The sequence below is a fragment of the Antrostomus carolinensis genome, unplaced genomic scaffold (assembly GCF_000700745.2).
Source record: "Antrostomus carolinensis isolate BGI_N321 unplaced genomic scaffold, ASM70074v2 scaffold33129, whole genome shotgun sequence".
NCBI classification, from domain to species: Eukaryota; Metazoa; Chordata; class Aves; order Caprimulgiformes; family Caprimulgidae; genus Antrostomus; species Antrostomus carolinensis.
In genome coordinates, this window is record NW_010339789.1 from 6,697 (window position 1) to 30,274 (window position 23,578).

The 23,578-nt window shown below is 39.3% G+C and overlaps 1 protein-coding gene across 1 annotated transcript; it reads right to left on the bottom strand.

The window, feature by feature from the left end:
- Nucleotides 1-5,095: 5,095 nt before the first annotated feature.
- On the bottom strand, nt 5,096-20,408 carry LOC104517688 (ubiquitin-conjugating enzyme E2 E2; the record flags this gene model as incomplete). The annotated part of the gene is made up of 2 exons (XM_010175978.1): nt 5,096-5,243; nt 20,276-20,408. Coding segments are annotated over 2 exons (281 nt in total), but the record flags the coding sequence as incomplete, so codon positions are not given.
- Nucleotides 20,409-23,578: the final 3,170 nt, after the last annotated feature.

A 23,578-nucleotide genomic window follows, 5' to 3' on the forward strand; every position in this document is an offset into this window, starting at 1 on the left:
ATCCCATCATTTCCTAAATACCAGCAGCCTCATGCAGGTGCAGGTAAGGGTGTTAATATTTTGGCAGAAAATTTTGGCTAATGCAAATCATGCCAAACCACATGGATAATTTGTAATCACAGTTGAAAAACAACAATAGTATGTTATCTAAAATTGCCAGTTTTACCTACTCTGATGAAAACAATGAAGTTTCGGGGGAAGATAAAGGCAAAACATAAAGATGACTCATACAAAGAAAGCTTGAAAGCATGTCTCATGTCCCTTAGTGAGACAAGTAAAGATGCCCATAACTTTAGGATCATGTTTGACTTTGTTTATCTATGCTTAGATAAATGTAAGTCATTAAAATGCACAGCCACGTTACTTAGTGTAGGTTAACAATATATGAAACCATCTAATAAATTCATGATTCATGGCAGTACTTGTAAAACACCAGCACATACACTTCTGTCTATCTGAAATACATTATATTTGAAAACCACAATACGTGTTGCAAAGTTTTTTAACATAAGCAGTCAACTTTTCAGACATGCCGAGCAACTGCAACTTCTATAAAAACTGATGAGGCTTGTATCAAAGTAATGTAGCAGTATCTGTCCAACTCATTTACTCTTATAAGTACATTTACTGTGAGGACACATACGCTTCAGTCTCAAACTACGCTCACAGCAAAATTTACAATGAAAGCTGCACAAACTGTCTCATGCTTTCTGGTGGGTTTAAAGGATAACAAGAGGCAAGCAGCTTTACACTGCTAATGAAATATGCCACTGAGGTATCTGAGAGCAGAGTCAGACCAACTAACCTGGCCAGTGCTGACCCAGGTGAAGTGGTTACTGCTGTCAGTTGTTTGTGCATTTCCTTAGCCACAGGTTAATGCCCTTTTCTAAGTAAAGCTTTTTCTTTCTTTTGCTCTCTCTTCCTTCCTTTCCCTTTTTCTAATCCTTTTCCTTTCTCCATTAGTTCACTAAATTGGTTTAGAAAGCAGACAAACAGTGAAAATGACAGGGCTAAAAAAGAAATAACCTTTGACAGGGCTGCCAGTGAGATAAGGACATCCAGTAGGGAGTAGTAAATATTTCAATGCAGATGATGGTGATGATGAGCGGTTCAGTCGGTCTAGCCATGCCTCATGCCCCCATGAACTCCACACGAGTCAGGCAGGAAGGATGACTGCAGCACGATGGAGGGGCAGGAGGGGGCTGCAAGGATGAGCCAGGGAATGGAAAGCCTCTCACAAAAGGAGCTTAACAGACACAGGTCTGGTTAGTGTGCAGCAAATAAAGACCAGCAGGAAAAAGGATAGCTCTTCATTAATATATTGGGAATAAAAACCACTTAAGCTATAGGATAAGAGTTGCTTAAAGACATCCCTGTGAGTCAGCTCACACTAGAAATCAGGCAGCAGTTTCTAAAGAGCAAAGCAAGTGAGGCTCTGAAGAGCCCCTCAGCAGTTTTTTTAGTTACAGCTGACAGCCCAGGCAGGCACATTGATGGGACAGCAATGATGCTCCCCATCTCAGGCTGCCCCCTCCTATCCTGTGCCTGTGCCACCGTGCACATCCCCATCACAGGAGCTTGCAGTTGGGCACAGCCTGCCACACAGGGAAGAGGGCCAGGAGCATTCAGTTCAGGAATGTCAGTTGAAGGATAAAACCCTCACTGACCATGGAACTTGTGTGTGGGAAAAATGGTCAGGAGCTAGAGGTGGAGGATGACACCAACAGGGAAGAGGTTGGTGTGAGGGAGATGTAGCAGGCTTTGTTCCGATGTCCTAATCAAGGCTTAGCCACGTGTTATTAAGCAGACATAATGCGATGTTAGACGGTTCAGACATCAGGGATAATGAGGCCAGCCAACTTCAGCCTTTGAACATGTGAAGAAGGAGGCCACATGAAGAAAAAAGTTGCAGTGCAGTCTTGTCAGTGTCTCAATTTGTTTTCTCTGCAGCATTTGCAAATGAGAATTTTCCTGGGGATCGAGAACCTTTGGCAGGGCCGGGGTGGCAATGACCAACTGAGAAGTTGGTAAGCATTAACCCAGATCAGCATCATCAGCTCTCTAAACAGAAAAACAATTTGTTTTCATACTTCAAGCTCTGTAAAAATACAAAACCTCAGGGGCCAGCCACACTTGAAAGCACCTTTGGATGAAGGCAGTGTGGGAATTTACACTCCTCAGGCTCCGCTTGAATACATAAAGTACAGTTGACTTTTACTCCAAGTAAGGCACTTTTTTGTGACTTGACTTAATACATTTTCAAAGAGGGGAGTGTCCACATATGGAGTTACTCTGAAATAACTAACTGTCCATGTTGGTGAGCTCTGGCAGCTAGCACTGTATTTTCAGCACTCAAGCACAGAGCCTACGAACACTTACTCAGGTACTCAGTTTCATGCAGATGAATGTATCCATCAGGTTTCGTAGGGTTGCTCATGCACATGCCAAAATATTTACAGCACTGGGGCCCTGCTTTGCAGAAAGAGATGCATGCTGTGCCCCAGAGTACCACCTTAAAGAAAAATACAAAAAATCCAAATCCCCGGGGTTCAATGCTAGTGTATCCCATAATCTCTTCTATCTTTCTGACACCATTCCAGTTGGGTCTCTTGCACTCCCAGACAATTCGAACGTGTTCACTCATACACAAACCTACATCACCCCTTCCCCCACTGAAAAATGTCATTCAGCTATTACAAAATTCAGACATTTCATTAACACAGTTTACTGGCTGATATAGCCAAGCAAAATAGAGACAATTAATAATAATCAGGACTGAAGGGTCTGAGACAGCTTATGAGTAAAGGATTGTATTAGTTGTTTAAAAAGGACAAACTCGCTCCTGCCTGGCGTGATAGGGAACAAAGGGCGGTGATGTATAACCGGGGAGGAAAGGGACTCTCTCCGTGGCTTTTGCAGATTACTGTGTGAATGACAGGAGTGGCAGGAGCAAATACCTCTTTTCATTTGCTCAGCCTGCAAGAGAAGAATAGCAGCGCTTGCCAATGAAGCTGCAGCTGTGCTCCAGCTCCGTTTAATCACTGCGTATGACTGAGGGTTAATTAGCTGCCATTCTTACTGCTGTTTGTTGTTCTAATGAAGATTTGCATAAATGTAAGACTAGAGGGTAACTGATACTTGTTTTTTTTTTTTTCCTTTAGAGAGGCTGAGGGTGGAAAACATGCCCATCCCAAGTGTTTATGTTTGTGGGAGATTCAATGTTGCCTTTCCATTTGACCTGATCTGCTTCTGGCTGATGAATGGTGAACAAAGAGTTCAAAGTTCCTTATCAAATCGAGACCCCTGTTGGGTTTCTGCTTTTAGAAAGGGGCAGACTAGTTAGATGAAGAGAGGACAGAGGGATTAGAAAACTACTCCCAGCTGACAGAGAAGAAAATACATATATGTTTCTGTATCTATATACGTGATATATCTCAGTGACGGGTATCTCAGTGATATATATGTATCAGTGATCTCTCTCTCTCTCTCTCATGTTCAATCTGGATGGTATGGAACCAATAATTCGTTTATGATAAAATGTCATAAAAAATTAATGGGACAAGCAGTACAACCAGAACAGGCTGTAGCATATTAGGCAGTACACTGAAAAGTAAGAACTTGCAAGTTTTTGCAAGTCTTCTGTTGTACATCACTAACATGCAAAGTTCACTTATAATAAAAAACATAGCTAACATGAAACAGGCAATGTCAAAGTAAGGCAAAAACGACTCAGCAGTTCACAAGTACTCCTCGTAAGAGTGGAATTCACAATACAAATTAAGAAATTGCATTCATTCCTCAAAAACATCACAGGAAAGAACAGGGAAGAATAACTTCCTGGGTTTAGTATGTTAACTTGTTGCATATGATAATACATTATGGGTAACTGTTTTCGGTGTTCCTCTTACATACTTGGTCAGCTAAAACTGTTGTTTGACAGCATCTGTAAAATAGTTTAAGGGAAAGAAAAAGTTTGAGAGGGCAAAGGTAGTAAATTTCTGAATTTCAGATCACTACTGGAAAGTGGCCAGCTTTCAAGTTGACTGTACCTATACAAAGAGAGGTGACCGCAAATAAGCACATACTTACTGCCAGTGTCCCAACCCCAGACCAGCTTTGCAGTGTCTCTAGCTCTTTACCTGATCTCTGAGACACACCAGCAAATAGTCATTTGCTTTTCTTTACACTTCTGTCATCCATCTGCCCAACTTCCTACAGGCATCTCTGCATATTTTGGGGTAGACACTAGTCAATCTTACGGAGACATAAGCAAAGAGTGTCCAGCATGCCTGAAATAAAAGTGCCTGAAATGGTACCACAGGGCTCCTCTACCACCCCAGGTCTCAGCTGGGAGGAATGCCACAGGTTCTAACACTATGTGCAGCAACAATCCTCATGACATGTAAACACATCACTTAGAAATTATTAAAGAATCATTAAAGAAAAATTATGTACTACGATTTTCCAAGGCTAGAGTCAGAATCATTCATTGGTAAATAGGGTAAGAGAAAGTGGAAATTACAGATCTAGTGGTCAGTGGCAGAAAACAAATCTAAAAGAGCTGGGGGAAGAGGTTAAGTGCTGTGCTAGTTAATAAGAATGACAGCTTGCTTTGAATACTCATACTGGCTGCCCAGGATATTGAATAAACCTCATTTAAATTAATTTTCATTATTTGTAGAGTCTGTGTTAGAAATCTATCAATGTCAGTACTATTAATATTCTTTTCAGAGACCATATTTTCAGCATATTTAAATTAAAGCATTCCTTTTCAATATTTATTAACTCATTAATATTTCTTGGGACTAATATCCTGGTCGTAATATCCAAATCGGTGCCTACTACAAGGTATTTTCTACTGATTAGACTTTCTGAATTAAAATATTTCTATTCTCAAGTACTAAAAATGCACTTGAGCTACTGAAATAGTGCTTTCTTTCTATGCTATGTCTTAATTTAAATGAACAGCAATTAAAATTTCCATTTTTGTCTTTTCCTAGTAAGTAGCTGTAAAACAGTGCAGCAACCACGTCCTAGTAAGCTGACCGAATACGAACTGTGAATGAAAGTGAACGTGAAGGTTAATTTGTCTTACCCGGGTTGCAGTCTGTGAGGAGGGAGCAGATGGAGAGGAGAACTTTAGAAATGGTTAATGCTGGGCTCCAGTTGTCTTTTAAAATGTCCAGGCAGATGACGCCTTGGCTGTTAATGTTACAGTGGTAGATCCTCGTCCGAAATGTTACCTAGAAAAGACAGCGTGTCTAAGTACAACTGTGTTCAAGCCAATAGTTATATGATTACTAAGCAATTTAAAAATTATACAAAAGAACACTCTGCTTTCCTGGTTGAAATTACAGTAGTCTGCTACTATTAGTTTAAGACTGGGCAAGACAGGGATAATAATTAAAAAATGAAGTTTCCCTCTTCCATCTGTGGCCAGCAGTGGAACTGGTTTGTATAAGGTGAGAATGGGACACATTTCCCAAACTTCCTTGTGCCTTGGTCTCACTGATCTAATTATTTCTTCATGGGGCCAAAAAAAAGCTATTCTGGCCCTAATCTGGACAGCGTTCATAACTCAGGCCCACAGCTACTTCACACTTTGAAGGGAGGCAGAAGAAGACAGATTAAGCTGGAAAAAAAAATATGGAGGCATCACGTCAGTGACTCCTGGAAAAAGTAAAGTGAAATATCTTTGAAAAATGCTGCTCAAATAAGATTATTTAATTTCCAAATTTTAAGTCACAGTTGAATCAGTAGAATTGTTCAAAAACACCTTTTGGGTTTTTGTAGCTGATTTTGAGGATTTCTGTATCCGTTTTATATTGTCTCCCAGGTGATCCCACCTGTAACAAACCAAGGAAGAGATCACTTCTTTTAGTCTAGAGTGATGTCATTCTGCTTCAAGTTGAAGATATAGGCCTTTTATTTTAAAAGAAGTTCAGCTATGAAAGTCCACTTTGTAGTTCAGAATGAATACTGCGTCTCCAGGATAAGAAGGGACAATATAAAAAAACCTACTTCTTGGGGGTCTCCATCAAGGACTAATTTCATCATCAGTTCTACCCAAATGACAAGTCAAACCACATGGTTTTAACGACATGTTCATAACATTTAAAATATAACATGGTACCTGGTTTACTTCTATTAAAAAAAAAGTCCTCCTCTAACACACTGAACAATTCTGCCCCCTTGGATTAAATCAAGCATCTTTGACAAAACAGTGGAAATAAGAGGTAGTAGATTCCTGGTATTAAAACATTACATTCAACAAAAACCCTCTTTTTCTCATTAATACTTTTCCACATAAATCTGGGAAAGTACTTTTGGAGCCCAGTGTCATGCACCAGTGAGCTCTGTATCAAAGATTCCAACAAAGCAAGTTCATCGTTTTTTAAATGGCTCTATGCCTAAAGCTATTGCCAATTAATAGGATAATTTAATAGTATGACACACCATATCCTACATATTTGTGGGTTCTTTCCTTTTCCCCTCCTACAGTTGTTGTTTTGCTTATTGTTTTCCAGCCCAAGTGCTTAACTTCTGTGACTTTTATGAGAATTTAAAATATTTCTGTCACAATGACCTCAATTCATCCAAATGCCAGTTTATCTATTTTTTTCCCTCATTAGGACTCCAAGCACATTCAGCATTTGGAGTGAAGGAAGTCTTCCACAAGATCAAGAAAATAGTATTTAGTGATAAAATTAAATGTTCTTCTACAAAGGGAAGTTATTTTGAACAAGGAACTTTACAAATACAAAAAAGTGGTAAACTACCTTACACAAACTGCATGTCAGAAGTGTCTGGTACTTTTGACATGCAGTCTCCTCTCACAAAGGGAGCTGGTGTGGAGGAGCATCCTGTGAATTGCAGGTGAGTGTTCATTCAGCCCCCAGACAGATTAACTCCAGAGGCTTCTATACTTGAGATATAAGTGAATCAGGGAATGCATCCTGGCAGGATGTCCCATGTCTTCGGCAAACACTTTAGCACCTGCTTAATTTTCAGTATTGTATGCTTACTTCTCAGTGCATTGTTGGAATAAAATTTTGCTTAATTCTTTTCCCCAAACAAAGGTGCTTTCCTATGCTTTCCAGCATGAAAAATTTGAGGACTTTTTTCAGTGGTATCTGAATACACCGAGTAATAAGGTATATGTGGTCTCACTGAATGTGGGGGAAACACACTGAATCCATTGCACAGATTAAATTATACCCTCTAAATTATTTATAGACAGGTCAGTCTGAGCTTGTAGCCTGCTTAAGAGAAGACCATAAGTTTGAGCCTGTATTTTTCTGTGTAGCTGTTTTGCTGTCAGCTGAGAGGACAGACACATTGCCACATGTTCCCCTGCCTCCGTTGCTTTGAAGCAAGGACACTGGGAACTGGGCAGGATTCAGAGAGCCACTGGGATGAACGCAGTTCATGTCTCTCATAAACTGTTCAACACTCCATTGCCATGTTAGGCTATCTGTCAGATAAATGCAGGTGGGACTACACCCTTTTGTAGTTGGAAGGCTAGTTTTAGCAAATACTTAGACCTGAAATATAGCATTTTTTCACTATGAGCACATCTTAAACCCGTGGTGCTGGGGAAGGTGCCCACTCACAAGATAAGGCTTGCTGTTTATCATTGACAAATATGTCACTGACTTGCCACACATGACACTGTACTTTAAAATGCCTGCCTGAGTACATGGAGACATTGTAATGACAAAAAATCAAAGTTTTAAGAATTTCAAAAGAAGCTGTATTAATGATAGTGTTAATACACTGGGAACTGTGGACTGACAGTGGCAGGTAATGGTGTTCTTCACCCAAAGCAGCACACAGTACCATCGGGATGACACGCTGCTTTCCTCATCTAGGTACTGCCTCAAATTGCAGCTAGAGTGAGAAATGCTGCCATAGAACTTTCTGGATGTCGTGTTTACCACACCCAATTTTAAAGTTATGCAGGATAGTTCCTATTATACTTGTAGATAGAAACCAAGAGATAATACCATTCCAGGGGAATTCTGTTTTCTTTATTATGGTCATATTTTTACCTTTGATGCCATTTAAATAGTTCTTATAAATGGTGCACTCTAATTCTATTTATCGCCCAATGAAAACACCTAAACAATCCCATGCAGGGGCTCAAGGGAGTGTGTGGGTGTACAGAAGTTATCTGCAGACAATTGAATGGTAGAGGAGTAATTTATCGTTTTTTTGAACGATAAGTGTTCTCTGTGGATTTACTCTCCTTGATTCTGCAGTTTTAAGAGAGTATCCCATTTTTGTTGAATAAAAGCTCAAGTCAGAAAAATGTGAATTACAGGGATTAGGGAAAAACAGGTCTATCTTCTGAAAAATGAAAGAGTATTATAAACAAACTTTTGAAAGATAATGATAAGGAATTTATATTCAATCAGTTTTGGAAGTAAACAACAATAAAGTCATCTGTTTATCTACTGCTGAATGGTGAATCCTTCTGAATACTGTGAAACAGAATTAAACAAATTAAAAAAAACTTTTATATAATCTCTAAGAAGAAAATGAGGTTATCTATTTAAAAGGGGGAGAAAAATGATTAGAGACAAAAAAAGTACATTTAAAGCTATGGCTGGCTGTTCATTGAATAAGCTTTAGGGCCAAAAAAAGACTGTTTATAAAACCTGGGAGGAGTGAATTAAGATGGATTTCTGTTGAGTGATTGGAGGCAACTAGTTGTAGGCAAGATAAATCACTTTGGGATCTCAGAGTGATTTTGAACACCAGTTTTCCAGCATGATGTAGTCCTAAGATCACTCATTAACTCTCTTTCACCAAATGTTCCTATGTTAGGTCTAAACCCAAGCAGCCACTGCAGCACTGGCATCTATGTGTGTGACTTGTTTAACCTTTGCTGTCAGATTCAGAGCAGGCATATAAAGGCACCACAGCTCTGAAAGCGCTGGTCCCACAAACACATCTCATGCACTTTCAGACCCCACTGAATTCTATCGTAGGTCTCAGAAGCTTATCAGGAGGAAGAAATTATTCTCCAGTTTTGCATGTTAGCACACAAGGGGTAACAGCGTGCACTCTGGAATTGCTTTCTTCAGCTTGTTTGGGTTCAAACCCTCACCTCCTGTTCCTCATTCCTCCCACTGAAGCCTGGTGACCATGCAGAAAGAGATGAAAGATTCCCAGAATCAAGAATAAACAAAACCAACCCCCTTTTGCTCAGCCAGCATTGGAATAAGGGCTGAGATCCCAGGGCTCTCATTCCCACACCTTTGGTAAGTTCCTTTCAAGCTCTTTCATTTCTTACAAGGGTGCAATCCTGCACGCCTGCCTGAGATGAAACTTCTGAGTTCCTCAAATATTCCCCTGGAGTTCTGTTTTAATAAAACTGTGGTGGCACTACCTGAAGTGGAAGAAGTTGTACTGCATACAGAAAAGGTTATATATATATATTAAAAAATATGATGCCCTTTATGATGATGTTCATGGAGCTCAGGAGGGAGTTAGTAGTTCCCATCTCAGTTTGTTAGACTTTATGAGCAATAGACTTGTCTGATTGAAAAGAAAGAATAATAAAAAAAAAAGATCAGGCCTATACTCTTTCAGATTACAAAAAACTGCAAAACAACCTAAATGAAAAATATCTATAGCTCTGAGAGACGCAATGTTCATGCAATAGCCTTTACATTAATTAGCATCCTTAAATTTCTTACAGAGTGTGCTTCATTTTATCTATACTCAGCACTGAGGCTGCCTTTTTATGACAGGGAGATCCATCTCTGGTTTGTAACTACAGATTTGTAGCATGCACCTGAAAAACCGTTGAGATACTTCATGGATTATCACATAAAATGCAAAATAAATGACTGAAAACATGGTGCTCACTATTAAAGAGCACGATTTAAATATACGCCAAAAAATGAACTTAATCCTGTTCTTAAAAAACTTAACTCACACCTCATATTTGATGGTAAAGGATAGCTATAGTACATCTTATTGAAGGAAAATATGTCATCTGCATTAATGGGAAATAATAAATTGTAATTACTTTTGCTTAACCTACAGAAAAGTCTGATATGCAAACTACTCTGGGTTTCTGTGGCAAGATGCACCATGTGAGACACAGGTAGCCAAAAGTGGTAATGATTTAAAAGGCAGATAATAGCATTGACATGAGTTAACCTTTAATATTACTGAAAATGAAACAGTACGCGATAGGAGTTCTTATTCATTATATTCCTGTGTCCTGGTTTTCACTAGGATAGAGTTCATTTTCCTCTTAGTAGTTAGAATAGCTGTGTTTTAGTTCCAGTGTAGAACTTGTTATGAGAAGAACACTGATAACAGTACTGATGTTATGAGTTGCTGCTGGCGCTCAAGGCCACCGTGTTTGGCTGGTTCCCAGCTGCATTAGGACTGGGAGGGAGAAGTGCAGTGAATAGCAAATCCCAAACTGGCATTTGGATGTGCCAATGAGATATTCCAGATCATGTCCCGTCATGTCAGTACATTAACCAGGGCTGACCGGAACACGGGGGGATTCTCAGGGATCGCTCGCGTTCTCGCTCTTCCAGGGTTTCTGTCTCTGCTCCGGGATCACTGGCTGGCACAGGCCGGGCATTGGTCAGTGGGGGGGGAGGCATTGGACTGGGGCTCACTCATTTGTATATTCTGATATCACTGTTGTTATCATTATCATTTTACTTTAATTAGTAAATAGTTTTTATCTCGACCTGTGAGTTTCCTTGCCCTTTTCTTTCCAATTCTCTCCCCTACTCCCTGGGTGAGGGAGGGGGAGGGCGAGAGAGCAGGCTGGGTTTGGCTGCAAGGTGCAAGCCAAAAGGGTGAATCCACCCAAACCGCCACAACACGGTAATTATGAAGCTGAGTAACTACTCACACTGTCTCATTGAACAGACTGCTGCAGGGAAAAAATATTGAATAAGCACAGCAATACTAAATGTCTACATGATATAAATGTATTCATTTTGAACACAGATTTAATAGCAGAAAAAGTAGAAAGGGACCTTGATAATTTTTGATGCACCTGATAAGTCAAATAAATATTATCCTAAACTGTACAAAGTTTCTGAAAATAAAGGAAGAGCAGGAGTGAAGAAGGGAAATGTGTGGGTTCGGGATACTCAGAATAGAAACAACATTGTAAAATGCAAAGCATCAAAAGCTTTCTCTGACAAAGTCAATATGATTGTTTATAAAATTATTTTCATTTAATAAGTATATCTTACGATTAGTAACTTCATATGGAAAGTCAGCAATAAAGTCCTTTCATAGAGAGAAATATTTTTTAGGATTTCCTGGTCATTTAACTTCTATAAAATAAATCCTCCCTTTTGTAGTTTAAAGCACGCAGGCTGTACCATCCTACATGCACGCCTCTCTCAGTTCATGTTTGCTTTAACACAATCCAGCTCTTCTCACCTAAATGTGAGCAAGCCTAGCACATAGCAACAGGGTTTTTTTACATCAAAAAATCATGTATCACCATGCAATAGACAATACCCAGCATTTTACTGTTCCTCCTAATTCTGTTATGCTTCTGTAAGAAGGGAGCTGCTGGGTGAGCTCAGGGAACCAAGGCAGAGACAGGGGGCCAGGCATGGGGCTCCAGGCAGAGGGTGTGTGGACAGGCTGCAGCAGGCACTTCCAGTCCTCACCTTTATTCTAAGAAACCTGGGCTTTTTTTTTCTCACTCAATTTGAACAGCCTTTGGGTATTTAGGTGCTCCCTACATGAGAAGTTCTAAGCTGATTGGCCTCAGAACTGTAGTTTTCTGTCCTAATCAGTTCATCTGCTCTTATTCTATACTAAGAATGTACATAAAATTTTCTTTTGCATCTGTATATAGATATGTGCGTGTGTGTGTAAAAGACAACAAGAAAGCACATTGATATATGATACATTTTTAGATCATGTGCATTTTATACAGCAGTAAAACATGTGTTATATGCCAGAATTGCATCATTTTTGAAATATCCAATAGACATCACAAGTCCTCTTTTGAAAATATATTTGACAAGCAGTATGCAAACCACTGCTGTGAGGCAGAAGATATTCCCCACAAGATGCCTCTACAAACCCTTTTGAAGAGCTTCATGTAGGGGGTATTTATAGGAAATAGGAAGAAATAATGAAGAAATGATCTAAGTTTTGGAAAGGGAAAACAGGAAGGATTTAGTTGGATTTTAATAAAGACTAAATAAATCAATACAAAGTACTGATATAAATTACAGAATCACAGAATGTTAGGGATTGGAAGGAACCTCGAAAGATCATCTAGCCCAATAAAGAATGCTATTTGTTAGAATGATGGCAATTAAATTTGGCAATTACTAGAATTATCAGATAACTGATTTAAAAGTAAATCTCAGAGATTTACGTGGTATTGTTCCTATCAAAAGTGACTTTTGCATTTATTTGCAATAAAATGTACTTATTTCTCCTTTCCTCAGCCTGACATATTTTTCCTTGCATCTCTGTCCTCCACTTCATGTCTCTGTGATTCTGAGAAGTATTCAGGTTTCTTAAGGAACTGCCTGGGTTTGACTGGTCCTGAGCCCTGTACCACTGCAGGCTGCCCTATGGGTTCAGCATTACCTGTAGATACAGGACCTATGGAACGACGGGAACTTCACTGGAGGTGGCGCAAGTGGGGGACCTGCAGGCTGCAGTTGGCATGCCTGCAAAGAGCTGCTCCAAGAAGTGCAGGATGCGGTCCGATATTGTGAGCTCTGACAACGGTCTGCTGGTGGTAGGTTGTCCATTTCTCCCTCTCAAAATGTCCCGTGCATCTGATTTCTGCCTGCAGCCACCCAAAGCCTTCATTTGCTGGGAAAGCCTGCCATCTCCATTCACTGTCATGGATGAAGGATCCACGGGATGCTCTCAGCAAGAGGATGTAAAAAGGCTGGGTGAAGAAAAAAAGGATCGCAGAGGCACAGCAAAGGGGCTGGGGGAGGCAGCGGTGTGGGAATGTGCCAGGCGAGGGACCACCAGATGATCAGGAGGAGGATGGGGAGGGCAGGAAGCAGCTGAGAAAAGTTGTGAAGCAGCACAGCATGGCCCTGAGAGCTACTGTGATGTGACATAGGCTAGGATAGGAGAGAAGGATGACAAGGTAAATGAACATAAGGGATAACAGCAACAGGTGACCACTGCATCTGAAGGCTGGTCATATGATGGCAATATCTGGGGAAGGGGCAAGAAAAGGTAGGCTGAAGCCCTGCTTACACCCAGGTTGCAGAGATGGTAAATAACGATGATCAAATAGGCTGTACTTAAGGTTATTCTGAATTTGACAGCTTCAAATGTAAACTGTGTTAATAGTGACATATGCAAGCTAAAATGTGGGTCTGCATTGTAAGGTTAATTTTAACAATTTTGGTTAGAAATATCAAGGAATGCTGCTTTTTTCTCACCTACTCTTGTAAACATCATTTTTCTATTACACTGTAGATAAAAGTGTCCTTAACAGCCAATCATGTATAAAGTAAGTATGAAAAAGTAGAGAAAAGCCAAGAATAAAAATAACTGCCCTTTGTATACAAGGCTGAACTTACAAAGTAGGTAGGAAGTTTGTACCATAGGAGGATTCTACATGATATTTAGTGCATAGAGATTAGTGTTATATGACAATTACATATAAAAAATTGAAAAGATGTTTAATACTGCCATTGAGACCAGATTCTATAGACACTGTGCATTATATTTACAAAAGAAAAAGACCTTCCTTGCAGTCCAACAGTAGATTTAGAACAGATAAGCTTTTAAATGCTGAGAACAATTTTTCAGTCAGTCGATAGACACATGAGATTTACAAGGAGGAAATGGAGTTTTCTGTTATTTTAATTTTGATTTAGAGATGATTTAGCATATTGCAGCTTTCAAGTCCTGCAAACCATTTTTCAGTCAGCTGAGATTAAGTCCCTAGCAAGATTAATTGTAGAGTTGGGATTAAGAGATTTTATAAATCACTCAAATTCAAAAATAAAGCTAGCAGAGTACTAGGATAATGATAGATATATCCATATTGTATCAGCTACAGCTAAATTGAATTGACACTGTAATAGACTGAACACATTCAAATATGAGACTAGAAGTTATTAATAAAGATTATTCTTGATGAAAATGCAGACACCACTGCAGTGACAATTCCTAAGGGGAAAGTTCTCTTGAAGAGCATTCATTTCTCTACAAACACCTGTACGAAAGACCTTGGTATGGCTTCCTGACTTGTCAAGGCTTCCTGCTTCGTACAGACAGTATGCAGGATAACGAAATTACCGCCCTTCCTTCAATAACTATAGTGTACGTAATGATGCAGTGTTAATTTGTAGTGATGGATGAACTTTAAAGGATTTCAGATCAAAAGTTTGCACACTTGGGGAATTCACTGATTTCTTATGTGACCAAGGACAGAAATTTAGCTGAAATTCTTTCTCTCACATCAGGCTATCAGAATGGTTTGATAAACCCTATTTATATACATCTGTGTATATATATATATATATATCTACACACACACATACACACACACATATTGCACCCCACGCACTCCCACACAAGAGACATCTATCTATACATAGCTATATATCCCATTCAATACCCCAAAGAAAGAGAAAGAGCAAGAGAGAGCGAGCTTTCCTTTGTTAAAGCCAAGGGGTGAACTGTCTGAATCCATTAAGGAGGAAAGAAAGATAGTTGGCAGGAAAAAGAAATCTCAGAGGTATTCCTAAAAAATGTTGAGGGGTCAATAAAGCACTGGAGAAATGTAAAGTTATTTCCTTGGCAAGCAATCTAAGTATTTTTATTCATTTCTTCAAGTGGCCGCTCGGAACAGGGCACAGCTTTCTCTATTCCCCAGCCCACTACACTACAAGGAAAATGTAGTTTTGGGCTGAAGTGAAACCTCACCTTCTGACCAAGGCTGAAGTCTCAGCAGCATCTGGCCTTTAGCAGAAGGTGAGATCATGCCCATGTCTATGCCTTGCTTTATCTGTTCCACACCTTCCTCCTGCCTGGCATCTCATAAACCCAACATGATACTTAGGAGGAAGCTGAAAAGAGAATGGCAGTTCTGCAGGCTGCCTGTTTTCCAGCCAACTGGACGCTCAGCTCATTTCCGCAGTGCTACAGAACCTTCCTCACAGTGGAGGTGAGGAAATATTTTTAATTGAGTAGAGCCTCCCAGAAAGCCAAAGGTAATTTGTCAGTTCTCAGATGAACTGTTATAAAAATCCTGTTCTCTGGTTGTAGAGATAAATTGGAGTTAGGCTGGGATGACCCTCTGTCACTCCTACTCAGGCTGCACCAGTCACACACATAAACCTTTTGGGGAAGAACAACTCCCTCCTGTGCCTGAGTGTGCTGCAGTTGTGAGTGAAGCCAAATGCCATTGATTTAAAAGGAAAGCAGAGTTGAAAGGGTCAGTGACCTCTAGCTTGGAAAATTTGGAGTCCAGTTTCAAGGCATGAGACAAAGCTGAAAGATTGAAACAGACTGATTTCAAAGGGGAAAAAAATGAATATCGTGAGAGTAAATTATGCTCTGATTTACCACATGGTATAGTCTGTTGTGGTAAAGAATAACTTAATTTGTTATTATGCTTATGGCTTAACTTCAGAGAGACACTGGCAGGTAAAGAAAGATAAAAAGAAAACTATAGGCCTGTATGGGAAAGTCTGCCTGATGTAGATTGGAAGGGAAACCTGATGGCAGTGATGCTTGGCTATATGAAACTAGGAACGTGAACTGGACCTCACAGTATAATTAGAGGATGTAAAGAATAGAGATGAAACTTTAAAATCTTAAGAAGATGTGATGTCGAAGGCTACAAAGGTGTAAAACCAGAAGAAATATATAAAAATTGAAGTTCTGGATAGATACTTTGTTTAAACAAAACCTGAATGAATGAGCGATTCCTTTTCTTTTATGTGATAAAGACAAGGTAGGAAAGCAGGTTAACTATCTAGAAGAACAAACCAAATTAACTTCATACATTTGTTAAAAAACTACCAAAATATAGGTCAAACATCTTTTCTTCATGTGCAGATGTGCTCTCAGATATTTAATTTTATTTTAATGAATGTTTTACAATATGCAGCAGGGTGCCCAATGATAGGGCATTAACAGTGTTTATAGAAGGAATCTGGGTCCTGCAGAAAATACTGAGAACTTTGTATAATACAAACAATGGTTACATCAAAAATATATTTTAATTATAATAATAAAAATAAAATACATTTATCCAGAATCTACTTTCAATGTATTTTTCTTATTTTAAAAAGTATTTTACCCTTCCCAACATCCATGCGCAACACACACAGGCACAATAACAGAGTGCATAACATCTGAGAATAGGTAAGGAAAAGTGATCATGAAAAACTTTCTGCAGATTTTAACAAACTTTGGATTAGGCCCTTTGACAGTAACTACATTATGTGACATGGGCATTTGCCTTTGGACCTGCAGGCTTGGTCAAGTAATTACATCTGGGAAATACAGTTTCTGTTTCTTCCCGGGTCTTTTGTGGTCACATTTTTGGAAGATCAATTTGGACAGTACTCATTTAAATGTTTCCTTACTTCATAGTAAAAGAGGGATGAAAATGGCCCACAGAAATCTCTGGAGGAATGTATGAATTCAATCATAGCGAGAAATGTCAATTAGACCCTTTCTGCTATGTACTTACAAGGAGGTAACCTTGCCAACACTCAGGAATACATTTTAGGTCCTTCTCAGCACATTCCACAGTCTTGTACTTTATCTCTGGATTTTTTAAGATGATAGAGCCATAAGGAGTGGAACTATACTTAGAAAAAACATCTAAGATTATTTGTTTCCATAATCTTAGGACCTATGATTCTGAGAACAGCACTAAATATCACAAATCTTGTGGTGAAGTGGAAGAGATGTCAGCGCATAGTGACACAGATAGCACCATACGGTGAGGCCATATGTTACTTTCCATGAAGTCACTACCTTTCTTTTGCTAGAAATAAGTGTGTGGACAACATATTTAACAACCATTTCTCAATAATACTGACTGGCAGCAGCTACCTTATGACAAGCAGTCATCTTCCCATGCTGCTTTATTCAAGGGATTTCCCAAACTATTTTACCTATGACTCAGTTTCATAGGGTCTGGAAAATAGAAATAGCAACAGTTTAAAGATCCTACAGAAGGACTAAAAATAGGGGTCATTTACAACAGTGGCTGAGGTGAACAGAGTAAGAATCCATGTGTACAAAATGTACTAGTGACACAGTCAGTTCTATGTGACTGTAGTCCCCTGTGCACATGTACTCATTACTTTCTTACAGATAACAATTTCCCTCATCATAAATACTGGTCTTTTAGTAATACAATATGGCATCATCAATGCACTCATCCTTTGTCAAGCAGTATATTTTCATATGGTGCATATGCACAAATTTCTTACAATGACAATGGGCACCAAGATAAAGGCAGACAAAAAAAACTATAGCAAAGTAGGACAAGAACCACCTCTTTGCTTGATATTTCATTAGTAAGCAATGCACAGCTGCATTACTCATGTCTCAAAATAATACAGTCACCAAACACAACTGAGTGTGGATTGAGTAAGTCTTTACCTCGTGGTGATAAAGCAGGACCTTCACCCCCTAGTTTAAAAGGATGCCTGTTGCATATATCGCCTCAAGGCTCAACAGATTCAACAGAGAGGATGACAAAAGATATCCCTCCAACTTGTTTTTCAAATCTAGTTATTAACATACTAGGTTTGGATCTCTTGAGAGAACTTCAAGCTCTGTTTTATGCTGAATAAATCCATTTAGTGGATACGCCAATATCCCCTAAATATTATAACTTATTTGCTGGGGGACTGAATGCAACCTTTGCATTACAGCTACTACAAACAGACTGAGCCCAGCAAAGAAGAAAACAAAAGTGACCTGTTAAGATGGAGCTTGTATAGTAAGAAGTTGTCCTGGTTTTCACTAGGATAGAGTTAATTTTCTTCTTAGTAGTTAGAATAGCTGTGTTTTAGTTCCAGTGTAGAACTTGTTATGAGAAGAACACTGATAACAGTACTGATGTTATTAGTTGCTGCTGGAGCTCAAGGCCACCGTGTTTGGCTGGTTCCCAGCTGCATTAGGACTGGGAGGGAGAAGCGCAGTGAACAGCAAACCCCAGAACTGGCATTTGGATGTGCCAATGAGATATTCCATCTCATATCCCCTCATGTCAGTACATTAACCAGGGCTGACCGGAACACGGGGGGATTCTCTCGGGGATCGCTCGGGCTCTCACTCTTCTGGGGTTTTGGTTTCAGGACTGTCTCTGCTCTGGGATCACTGGCTGGCACAGGCCGGGCATCGGTCAGCGTGTGGTGAGCAACTGCACTGGGCATCACTCATTTGTATAGTCTGTTATCACTGTTGTTATCATTATCATTTTACTTTAATTAGTAAATTGTCTCAACCCGTGAGTCTCCTTGCCCTTTTCTTTCCAATTCTCTCCCCTTCTCCCTGGGCGAGGGACGGGGAGGGTGAGAGAGCAGGCTGGGTTTGGCTGCAAGGTGCAAGCCAAAAGGGTGAATCCACCCAAACCACCACAGAAGTGTGGACTGGCCTTGGCTGGGAGCTAGGCAGGGAGAACAGGGCACCACCCCAGCTCATGCCCACAGCTTTAACTAATGGAAGGAGAAGTTACAAAGTTTCAAATTCTTTCTGCACTGTGTAATCAAGAAATGTTCAGTCAGCAAGGTGTACAACCCCTGTAAGACATGTCAGCCATCTCAAGGCTTCCCTAAACTGGAACACTGAAGTGGGAAGCAAAGTTAGACCATCTCCAATAATGCTATACTGACCCATCTTTAGGTCACTGACTGCAGAAGTCAAATTTATAGAATGACAAGTAATTTGAATTCACATCTCATTATTTTTAAAAACTTTTCCTGATAATATCAATGTTAACTACTATAAACATTACTACTGTGGCATTAAAATTCTGTCTATAAACACTTCTCTTTCAATAGTGTACTCATGGTAATCAAATAGCAACCAGCTACTCTCTCTTTTACTGCAATACTCTTCTATTATAGACCAACGTGGCACACCAACCCTTCCATAAATGTGTTAAATAGAAGGTATTTTTGCTCCCATAGCTCCTCCTGGGAAGCTGTTCCAGACTCTGACTCTCCACACTGGCAAGGTAAACAATTCGGCTCTTTTCACTTTGTTTCACAAAAGACAGGCCCATCAATTTATTTGATTCTCTTAATGGCCCTGCGGGGTAAATTATCCCAGTTTCTGTTCCTGTTAGCGAACAAGTGTGTTAAGAATTGCACTCCGTCTTCTAGATAAGGTCTTACAAGTGTCTTGTATATGACATTGGTAATTCCTTATCTCTACAGGCAATGCCAGAGGATGCATCTTAGGAGTGTATTTATTTGCCTTTTTAATACATGCATTAGAAAGGTGGTTTATAATAATCCTGTTATCACCCAATAAAGCCCCATTTTGACACCCTCTCTCAGCAATTATTACTACTGGTTATCAATGACACTCTGCACTACTGCATTTCATCCCATTTCTGTTTTTCATGTCTTCATAATCACTAGATTTTTCCTGTTTGGCATTCTGAACCTACTTGATCATGGTAATGATCTGCCCCCTTTCTGTTATTGGTACAGTTCTATGTTGTTGTTAGTGTCATTATTGACAGCATTAGAAAACTAAGCCATAAGGAATTCCATAAATCTCTTTCACTCCAGTTTCTTTACTGCCATATTTCCGCATTATTCCAGAAAACTGATGTAAAACAATTAGTTATAACGTTATGAACAATACTGTATATTGCATCTGCAGAAGTAATTTATATGGGGTAGTAGTGCAACATGTGAATATTTTTGTCAGACTGACAGAGATGCCTGGTGAATGACATGGGTCAACAGGAAAGATAAAGTACCTTCAGCTGCTTATAAAAGGTGCAACTCAGTTTTATATTCTTTCATATTAGAAACAAATCCAAATCAAACAAATAACTGCTGGAAATTATGCAACCATTTGCTAAATAAATCCATATCCATCCAGCTATACTGGCAACACGCAGGCAAATTTTACGAAGTCATTTCAATTCTTTCCATCAAAATACTCAGTTAAATATTCATCATTGCCTTGAAAGTTCTATGTTTCATTCTACAATGAAATACCAACATACACATTAAAAAGTATCCCAAGGAGAGGACTCCTATCAGACTTTTAATATCCTCCTACTAACCTTAGGTGGTTTAAAAGGATAGTCCGGTGAAAAGGTAATGTCAAGGAAGAAAACTCCACCTTCATATACAGACCCTGGAGGCCCAAGTATAGTTGACCTCCATTCATAAATGTTGTCTCCTTTGGGTCCAGCACTAAAATAGAAAACAAAAATATAACATAATAACCACATAAAATCAAGAATATATTGCATCAGTTCTAGTCTAGTAGTAATACTGCTGGTTTTGCAATGACACTACAAGTTAAAATTGTGTATCACATTCATAAAGTTAGTCCTGGATAAAACATGTAACTGGTGTCCTAAGCTTTGTCAGTGAAGTGATATATTCAGCCAGGGAGAAGTATTAAAATCACATTATAAATTATTCAAATAAGCACAGAAAAATTCCTGGCTGTCTTATCTCAAATATTTTAGTGAGCAGATGTGAAGTATTTACAGTACAAGGATACAGAAACTTTGCTGAAATGTCTTGTCACTGTCTTGCCTCACAAGCCATCCTATTTTCACCTACCTCCTCATCCACCTACCTCATCAGTCAGTAGCAGTGTAATTACATACATTATTATACAGCATAGACTGTACTAAAGACTGAGCAGGGTACCAACGACCTTGCAGCTGCACTTTCTAAGTTACTAACCTAAGGTCCCCAGTCACTAGTACAGAAGGTTGCTTTACTCTTCAATTGTTACTCTATCTTAAAAATACTATGAACAGGAAGTGGGTTAAACTGTTGGATTATGTTAATTCAAAGTCCTCATTTCAAAACACAGTACTGAAACAATATTTAAAATGTACAAAACATATTCCTGTATGTGAAACAAGAAAAATCTTTCACTCACATTAGTCAATTCCTGAAAAAATAAAATTAAAAACTAATAAAACATTCTTGAGCATGACTCTTCCAAAAGCCAACACAGCCTCTTTCATACAACACAATGCTTGTCCACAGAAATACATATTTTACTCAGGGTGGCCTCTTAAGGAATATGGAGACTAGTTTTCAGTTCACAGCCTGCTGATACCCGTCACTGATACAGGACCTGAATTTTAATTAGGATCAGTTGGGACGGTGACTTCTAGATATCTGATTAATATTTCTCAGAGGAAGGCAGTGCTGGTAGATATTTCAAATAAGTGATGTGGTATTGTCTTAAGGCATTTCTTGTGAAACAATTCTTGTTATGTTTGCAATAAAGATTTCCACAGCATGCAGGGGTTTGTGAAATAACCCCATGTGTAGAACAGATGAAAGCTCTTGGCTATCCTCCATGCCGCACAATGTACCCAAGGCATACAATTACTATACGACATCATGTCATGTTCACTGCTCAACTATTCATTTTGTTCGCTGAAAGTTAATAAAACCCTCTTTCACCTGAAATTCCTTGGGCTCCCTTCATTAAAACTTCTTACTGCATGATTCCCTGCATACAGCCCTGTGACTTAGTACTGTGCAGTGTACTTCATTAGTCATGGTACCTACATCAATTTTCTATAAAAGCTGTTAATGCTTCTTGGCTTTCTAAACTACATGCTTTCTTAACAAAAATGGGTTACAGAGACTATAACATTACGGAGCATTCATTTTCTATCAGCCATAGTAACAAAACTAGCAACTGTTTTAAAGATAAAATCTGGCTTTTTAAGTGTCACAATAGCAGAAGTGTTGCCATCCATATTTCACAGTGTCTATAATATATCAGGTTGCTAGCTGCCAAACAAATTTAATTTACCCAGTTCTCAGTTTGCATTAACCTTTGAATAATAAAGCACAGCTGAGACTGCTGTAAGAAACAAACCAGAGAATGAATAATTAAAACCACCTCCACTGCCTTTAGAAAGACCAATCCCGAGTCAACAGGGAAGGTTTAATTGTGACTGAACTAGGCATTGAGGGGCTAATTGAACTCTTTATAAGCCCAAACGTATGTGGGACTACATCAGTGCTACGGTACAAAAGGTTAACAGAAAGTAAAACCCTTAAAATAAAAAAATCAGGCAATTAGTTCAAATAGAAAAGGCAAGAAGCAGGGGCAGTCTAAACCTTACATGAAAAAAGCCCATAATATGCCAAGGAAATCCTCTCCCATTTTCTGCAGAAAAATGTTCTAATATTTGGAGAAGCAATGACTCAGTTAATGCCAGCAGGTTAAAATGGAAATGATACAAATGTCAATCTCAGAGAAACTGTTGGAAACAGCAAGGAACAAAAGCAAGCCCTGTCTTTATTAGACCTCATTTAGCCTGGAGAGGATGGCTGGGCCCTTTCTGGGTTTGAGCGAGGCTGACTTTTTTGATCAGAAGTCTCTCTGGTAGTGGTATTTTCCTAATGTATTTTATTTTTATTTGTTTTGCCTATTTATTTAATTGCATTAACATTTGAAATGAGCAGTCATTAATTAGAATAGTTGGAAAACGCTCCATCTGCCAGTTGAACTGTTTCGGCACGTCCAGCTACAAGCCCAGCCTGATCACATTCTGAGGATGCTGATTAACATTAATTGAAGGTTTTCTTTGCAAATGAGAGATGAAGCTTTATTAAGTATCATTATTAATCTGAAGAATAGCTTGAATTGCATGGAGTGTGGGAAGACTTCTGTTATCGACGTTGCTGGTTAGAGTGCTTGCTGGCAGCAAGGCTGTTCAGCCGATGTGAAACCCTGATCCATGTGCACAGGCAACAGCTGGCATTAAGGGCAACAGCACGCACAAGCATAACATTTTTTCACTTGCACATTAATAATACAAAAAGTTTGACAGGTGTATTATCTTTGTTTTCCTTCTTTCCTAATTGTTAAGCCTTTTTTTTTTTTTTTTAATCCACATTATTGGCAACAAGAATGACGACTCGTCAGGCTTCACCAGAGGAAATTCCCATATGTGCAAGACCTCAGCCAGAGCCTTATTCTATACGGTTTATAATGCAAGAGGATTTAATTGCCCTTCTCTCTACATGGATATCTGCCCGGCACACTGAAGCCCAAATGTTTTACATTCAGTATGATTTATATTCCGGCTCTATTAACGTTACTGGCAACCAAACCACAGATGTCAAAGAAAGCAAAGCAAACATCTCAGTGCCTGAAGTTCTGTTATCTTTGGAAGGAGAGATTCAGATGTGCACCTGCTCGGCAAAGGGCAGGCTAAATCTGTCCTGAACTCAACTGACCCAGGGCCAGAGCACACGCATGGTGCCTGCTACTAACCCGCTGCAAAATCTGTCAGCTTCAGGGGAGAAATAACGGTGGCTGTGGCAGCTCCAGGTGGAAGTGGCTGAAGCGTCAGGATAAGGTAGTTAGGAGA